Here is an 8,435-nt window from a genome sequence, read left to right as displayed (position 1 = left end):
ATTATAAATAAAGTAAGAGAATGTAGGTTGCGATAGTTTAGACATGTCCAGAGGAGACGTATATCGGCTCTAGTATAAATGTATATAAATGTACATTTATAATTGATGCAACTTATATAACCGTAGGTTATTCTATAAATGCATCAATTGTACATTTGATATTTTATCTGATAACTAGCTTTATTACCCGTGCAAGGCACGGGCTAGCTTTATTTATAAAAAATTGCTATTTTTTGTGTACTTTTACGATATTTGTGAGTTATTTTATACAATATTGTAAGGACTACTGTACCGACGAACATCCTTAAATTTATATTGTGCCACGAATGTAAAGTTTAGAGTGCACTCTTACCATTAAAAATAATGGTTTTCTATCAAGTCTCAATGATTTTTTCAACTGGAGATACCAAAAATATTATAATGTTTAGGTGTCATGTTTATCAAAATATGGGGGTAAAATAGTAAATTTTTTGCACGATCGAACTCGAACTTCAAATTACTCGACTCATAAGGTTCACGAGTCTTATCGAGCCGATATTATTTTTTAATAGAAATATATTTTTATCTAAATATTTAATATTTTATTAATATTTTATATATTTATTAGAATCGAATTCGAGCATAACCTATCATATTTCGAGTTTTTGTCAATATTTGGTGAAATTAATTCAAGTTTTCGAGCCGAACTTGAGGCTACTGGACTATTTACGACCCGAGTTTCATGTTGATTTAAGATTCAGGTGAAACCGAGCTCTCGAGCCTGAACATTTTTAATCGAGTTCAAGTATGAAAGTTTTCGACTTGGCTCGGCTTGATTATACCCTTAGTTGTTGTAAAGTTGATATTTCGAAGTGAGTTAATTACCCAAGTCTCAATATTTAATCAACTATTATTAAATGGTAATATATTATCAATAAGTTAATATGTTAATATAATATCAACAAGTTATTTATTTAATATTTGTAATTTTTTTATAAATAAAAAAAATAATTAAAATAACGTGGTTGTACATGATTATAAAGTTAGTATATTGTAGTGAGGTAATTACTCAAGTCTCAGAATAATTTTATTATATATCAATATTAGATTATATAGGTTTAGCCATCCAATATAAAGAAAAAAAATATATAACTCGGTACTTGATGTTATCAAAATATAATCAAATGAGCCTCTAGCTCAATCGATTGAAGTCAAATGTTTGGATATAGGTGTCACAGGTTCAATTCTACAAGCCAATAATATTTTTCCATATATATTTAAATAAGGACGCAAAATATTAATTTTGAATTATATGTTTTCCCTGCAAAATTTGAACCTATCGAACTTTTAGGACCTGAATTTCGAGTTTAAAATTTATAGTTCGGTTGAACTCGAGTTCGTGCTCGAACCCGAACATTTTTAATCGAGTACGAGCCTGACAGTTTTCGGCTCGACTCGGATTGATTATACCCTTAGTTGTTACACTAGTATAAAGTTAGTATCTCGATGTGCGTTAATTATCCGATTTTTGATAATTAATATATTATTATTATATGGTAAGATATTATCAACAAGTTAATATGATAATATATTATCAACAAGAAGTTATTTATTGAATGTATAAATTAAAAAAAAATTATAATCCCGTTGTTGCACATGAGTGTAAAGTTATTATATTATAATCAGCTAATTAACCAAGTTTTAGAATAATTTTATTCTATATAAATATTGAATTATATAGGTTTAGTAACCCAAAATAAAGAAAGAAGTATGTAACTCAATACTCGATTTTATCAAAATTTAACCAAATGAGCTTCTAGCTCAATTGGTTGAAGTAATATGTTTATTATAAGTGTAAAGTTAGCATATTGAAATGAGTTATTCAATCAACTCTCAAATTATTATGTTTTATATAAATATTAAAAAATATATAAAATTTAATATAAGGCAAGACACCTCGTGTAAATAAGTAAGTTCTAACTCAATACTTAATGTTATAAAATTTTAACCAAAAGTGTCTCTAACTCAAGTGGTTGATGTGTTTAATTTGCAAATAGTTCGCATAGGTTCGATTCTTATTAGTAACAACTATTTTTAATATTTATTAAAATACATGGGCAAAACAGTAATTTCGAATAAAATATTTCCCCAAAAACTTGATATTGCAGATTATAAAGATAACAAATTTTATATAAATATTAAAATAAATATAAAATTTAATGTAAGGTAAGACACCTCGTGTAGATAAATAAGTTCTAAGTCAATACTTAATGTTATAAAAGTTTAACCACAAGTGTCTCTAGCTCAAGTGGTTGATGTGTTTAATTTGTAAATAGTTGGCATAAGTTCAATTTCTATCAACAACATCTATTTTTGATATTTATTAAAATACATGGGCAAAACAGTAATTTTGAATAAAATATTTCTCCAAAAACACGATGTATAAGTTCTAAGTCAATAGTTAATGTTATAAAAGTTTAACCACAAGTGCCTCTGGCTCAAGTGGTTGATGTGTTTAATTTGTAAATAGTTGGCATAGGTTCGTATCGACAGCAACTATTTTTGATATTTATTAAAATACATGGGCAAAATAGACCGAGACGAATTTGGGATAACCTACTTTTACTAGATTTACGAGTTTAAGGGGATATATGATATCAGATAAAAGGTCTTACAGACACCGAATTAGAGTGGCTGATTGACTTATGGATTCGATGACTCTTGTATTTTGAGATATAGTTGCATATAGTCATTATATTATTTTATTTTCATTTTGTTATTATGATTAATTTATTTATTATTATCATATGAAATGCATGTATAATTGTCCGTTGTAATTGTATTTTGTGGTAGATAAGACTTGTTATTTTTGAACATGAATTCATTTAATTTTTAAAGCAATAATTTTATTCGAGTTCTTAACCAAAATTGAGTTCGAAATATCAAAGCAAGGCTATTCAATCTTTTGGATTATGGTAAGATTGTGCGTATATCAAATCATTCCAAACCCTGTCTTATGCAGGATATACAAGGTACATTTTTATGTAATTTGGTTACAAATATTAGTTTGTATTTTACTAGAAATATGAAGTTTTATATTTAGCTAAAAAAAAGGAAATTTTGTCATTTAAATACACTTTAATTTAAAGTACCACTACAAGTTTGAAAAAAATAATTAAAATTATTGCTTTGTATCTAGTGGTTAAAATTAAATTTATCACTTAAATACACTTTAAAATGAAAAATAACATTGGCAAAAATAAAACAAAATAAAGACGGGAAAACTAAATTTTAGGTTCCTAAACCATTGGTGTTTTATTATCTTGGTCCCTGAAATAAAGATTATGTATTTCGAGTCACTTAACTTTTCTGTTTTCTGATTTAAGTCCTTTCGTCAAAAAGATTTTAACGACTTTAGATTCAGAAACTTAAGTTTCCTGGTGTTCATAAGGATCAAATCAATTTTTAAGGTGTTAGTGATACCCAAATTTAAAATTCAAGTAGTCAAATTTGATATTTGAATCACCTGTAACACTCATATGACGATAATATTCACAAATTAGGTCTGATTTAAAATTTCATAAATTTAGGCCCCTAAATTCGATAAAGCACCCAAAATATAAGGTCCAATTAATGGTCTTTTTATTTGGACCTAATTTGTGAAAATTGTTATCATATGAGTATTTGTAACAGCCCGCACTTCCGGACTATTAACTCTAAACCGAAAGTAATACAAAATATAATTTACTAATTCAAAATTCTATTATAGAGTTGACTACTACAAACGCGCAGTTAACGGAAGTCCAAAAGTCAGGCTACTTCAAACCTAAGGCCCTCAAACACTAATGCTATCAAACTCGAATCTTAGACTGAACCTGGAAATCGTAAGTAATGAGCTACACAGTCCGGCAAGAAAACAATTCATCCAACTAGTAGACCAAGTAACACATACACATATAAAAAAATACGATAATCTATATGATACGATATACAAAACAAATATTTGTAATACATATTTTTATTCTTATTCGATACACATAATACACATACCACATAAATAATAATAATAATTCAAAACCCATAATTCATGCCACGACCACTACAACCCGGTGATAACGGTCCTAAATTTTCTGAAAACTGTCACTATAATCCGGTGACCGCGATCCTAAGTTCTTATTCGGTATTTTCACAAACCATGACACAAATAATATATTCAAAATTATCGTCTAGACACTATAGAGATCCAACAATACGTATATTGTAACACATAATAATTTTTAAATATTTAATCACTTAGCCTAAATTTTGATAATCAAATATAAACGCACAACACACAATTTTGAAAACAGTAGCAAAATCGATCGAAAACTTACCTCAAAACCTAATCAGATCTGAATTTACTCTTTTTGACCCTCTCAGCGACGTTTTATTCAAAACTACAAAACACGAAAGTTGAAGAGAATGAAAAGGCCTTTCCGGAAAGTCTAGAATCAACGAATTCTGACTTACGATGAATTTTCAACGAATTTTACAAAATTGCTGATTTATATGTATAAAGCCCTACGAATTTTGATATTAAAAACGAGTAATAGAATATGGTGTATTTATAATGATACAAACCCTCTATCTTAACTTACAAGTTATCCATATTTAAGTCTGATCCTAATTTTAGACTCGTTAGTTTAGTTCAATTTTAAATCCTAGTACTTGTCTAATTTTAATACTTTTTTATATTATTCTAGTATTAATCGAATTTTAAAAATTACGGAATATTACAGTATTGATTTTGATTCAAGATTCAATTTAACTAGCTGAACTTTAAATTTGGATATTACTAATACTTCGAAATTGTTTTGATCTCTATGATCACCCAAAATACTAGTTTTATGATTTTAACGTGGTTCAAATTTTTTTAACGAAAGGATTTAAATCAAAAAATTGAAAAATTAAATAACCTGAAATATAAATTATTTAATTCAGGGACTTAAATAATAAAATACTAATAGTTTAGTGACGTATAATTTGATTTTCTCAAACAAAGAAATACATCTCCCACCGAGAAAAAAACCCGACCCATTTGCCCATTTTCCAACTGTTTAAACCACCCCACCCCCAATTTTCCCGCCACCCCCAATTCCCACCACTTTGAACATCTCCATTTTCTTGTACACTAGTCCTTAATTCTGCAACAAACATATACATACACACCCACATTATACACACATCTTTATAATTCCCAGACCCAAGATTTCTCTGATAATCTTTCACCAACCATGAATTTCTTTTCTTCAAGAACCCCATCAATCATTTTCTTGATTTTCTTGTTTTTTCTAAAGAACCCATCTTTAATCTCTGCCCAAATCACCAACTTTAACTTCCCCTCTTTCGAGTCTCACGAAAGCATCAGTTTTCTGGGAGACTCTTATCTCCGTAATGGCGTGATCGGACTCACTAAACAACTCAATGTACCATCATCAAGCTCTGGCACAATCATTTACAATCACCCAATTGAGTTCTCTAATCAAGACTTCACTCACATTGCTTCTTTCGCAACGTGTTTCTCGTTTTCGATAAGTAATGTCAATCCGGCTTCGTTTGGTGATGGGTTAGCTTTCTTTATCTCGCCTAATAATCAGACTTTAGGTAGCCCTGGTGGGTATTTAGGCCTTGTGAATTCAACTCTGCTTACTAAGAATAAGTTTGTTGCTGTCGAATTTGATACGAGATTAGATTTGCATTTTAATGATCCTAATGAGAATCATATAGGGTTAGATATTGATAGTCTTAATTCAATCAAGACTGCTGATCTTTTCTCAATTGGGATTGATTTGAAAAGTGGGAATTTGATTACTGCTTGGATTGATTATAAGAATGTTGATAAGAGTTTAAAGGTTTTCTTGAGTTATTCTAGTGCTAAACCTGTAGAGCCAGTTTTGGTGGTTGATGTTGATCTTTCTGAGTATCTTAGGGAGTTTAGGTATGTGGGGTTTTCAGCTTCTACTGAAGGAAGTACAGAAATTCATCTTCTTGAAAATTGGAGTTTTTCGACTTATGGGGTTAGGCCAAGTAGGCCAAGATTTCCTCCTTTTAATGTGTCTGATAATTCTGTGACCAAAAGTCCTCCGAGAATGCGTGTTTCTGGTTCGGGTAGTAAACATCATAAGAGGCTTGGTTGGGGTCTTGGGATTGCTGGACCAGCATTATTTTGTGTTTTTGTTGGATTGTTTGGTTATCTTTTTGTAAAAAAATGGAAGGGGATGAGAATGGATAAGTCTTTCGAGGCTGAGCTTGGTCCTAGACAATTTAGTTACAAAGAATTGAAGGCTGCTACTAAAGGGTTTCATGCTAGTAGGATTGTAGGTCATGGAGCATTTGGGACTGTTTATAAGGCATTTTTTACATCATTAGGTACGATGTCTGCGGTTAAAAGATCGAAGCATTCTCATGAAGGTAAAACTGAATTTCTTTCTGAGTTGTCGATTATAGCTTGTCTGAGGCACAAGAATTTAGTTCAGCTTCAGGGCTGGTGTGCTGAAAAGGGAGAGTTATTACTTGTCTATGAGTTTATGCCCAATGGGAGTCTTGATGATGCGTTGTATCCAGTATCTGACCAAGGGTTGACACTAAAATGGCCATACAGATACAATATCGCTCTTGGATTGGCCTCTGTTTTGACTTATTTGCATCAAGAATGTGAGCAACAAGTGATTCACAGAGACATCAAGACTAGTAACATAATGCTGGATGCGAATTTCAATGCCAGGCTTGGGGATTTTGGTTTGGCGAGGCTAATGGATCATGACAAGAGCCCTGTCTCTACACTGACAGCTGGAACAATGGGGTACCTTGCTCCTGAGTATCTTCAGTATGGAAAAGCAACTGAGAAAACTGATGCTTATAGCTTTGGTGTGGTTATACTTGAACTGGCCTGTGGAAGGAGGCCTATTGATAAAGAAATAGAGGGTCAAAGGATGGTCAATGTGGTTGATTGGGTTTGGGAGTTGCACTCTGAGGGAAGGCTTGCTGAAGCTGTCGATAGACGCTTAAATGGCGTGTTTAATGTGGAAGAAGCTAAGATGTTGTTGCTTGTTGGTTTGAGCTGTGCTAATCCAGATAGTGCTGAGAGGCCTTCAATGAGGAGAGTGTTTCAGATTCTGAATGGTGAGGCAGAGCCTGTGTTGCTGCCAAAAATAAAACCAACTCTCTCCTTTTCTAATCATTTGCTAAGTCTTGAGGACATTGTTTCTGGTAGTGAAAGTCAGACCCCAGATCACATGTTCGAGATCAAAGTTGTGTGACCAAAAGCAAAATACAAGTGTAATAACCCTTGTTCTTTTAATTTTTTTCCCTCATATTTGCGTAGCTAGTATAAAAGTTGAAAGATTATAATAGTCCTATGGTGAAAGTTCAATGTGTGATCGAACTGTTTGTTTTGTTGTTTATTGTATCTTGAATACTTGCACTGCAAATTAGTCTCAAATTATCTTTATTTTGTTTACATGGCAATTTTTCTGTAAGTATATTCAACGCAAACCATATATCTAATGTTTGAGAAACTGTAACAACTGCTCTGAGGCACAAATGATGATGATAAGTTTTTGCATATTTTACTGGGATTTGTCTTCGGAAAATATAGACTTAACTCAAAATTTGTGTAGAAACACCGTGCATTATTAGAAACTGTCTTTTAAACTCATACTGCAGTAGTCTGACTTCTGAGCACCCTGTCGCCTAGCCAAGGATCTCTGGAACATTGCAAACCTGACCTACGTTTAGTTTTTGTTAAGTGACCGAGGATTTAGTTATACATTGCTTACAACAGGGCTCAAGTAAAGTTTATATGTTAGGAAAAACCTAAAGGTAGCAGAGTCCTTGACTTGCTTCTTGAACGAATGATGCAAAGCAGAAGTGCATATAGGCATACTTCTCAGACGCAGAAAAGAGTAGGGCATAGCCTGGCGATTGGTAGTGATCTGGTATTATCATTCAGGTACGTGGAGATCTACAAGACAAAGAAGAGATATAAGGGAGTTATGTAATGATAAATACTCACACTGTCATCCAAGTTTATGCAGCAATGTGAAACGTTATTTAGCAAAAGAAGAGAAACTACAATATGAAATGTGGAGCCAAAATCAACATAGTGAAAACCTCAAGGAAAAGAGAAAAGAACATAAGGGCTTTGCATGCAATTATAGTTGTTGCAAAATGGATTTTCTTAGACTAAATAAAGTAGCAGCAACTCTAATCTGGACATGATTCATATGCTTATTTTATTAACATATGTACATTTATGCAAATCCGAGATACTATAAGACCAGGAAGGAGAGTAGCGTTGTACACGAAGCGGAGATGGATGGATATGGCGATAGAAGAGAATGAGCACAGTCCGACAATAAACTAACTGTATAGCTTAATGGCAAGTCTGTGCTCTTTCTCTTCTGTCAACATGTAGA

The 8,435-nt window shown here is 31.9% G+C and overlaps 1 protein-coding gene across 1 annotated transcript; it reads left to right on the top strand.

The window, feature by feature from the left end:
* Window positions 1–5,125: 5,125 nt before the first annotated feature.
* LOC141698136 (putative L-type lectin-domain containing receptor kinase S.7) lies at window positions 5,126–7,466 on the top strand. The gene has a single exon (XM_074502758.1). It carries the CDS (start codon window positions 5,253–5,255, stop codon window positions 7,275–7,277), a length of 2,025 nt encoding a protein of 674 aa, XP_074358859.1. The 5' UTR covers window positions 5,126–5,252; the 3' UTR covers window positions 7,278–7,466.
* Window positions 7,467–8,435: the final 969 nt, after the last annotated feature.

Source organism: Apium graveolens, chromosome 11, assembly GCF_009905375.1.
Source record: "Apium graveolens cultivar Ventura chromosome 11, ASM990537v1, whole genome shotgun sequence".
Classification (NCBI taxonomy): domain Eukaryota; kingdom Viridiplantae; phylum Streptophyta; class Magnoliopsida; order Apiales; family Apiaceae; genus Apium; species Apium graveolens.
The sequence above is the reverse complement of the archived record's forward strand: the minus strand, read 5'-3'. Positions and strand labels throughout refer to the sequence as shown.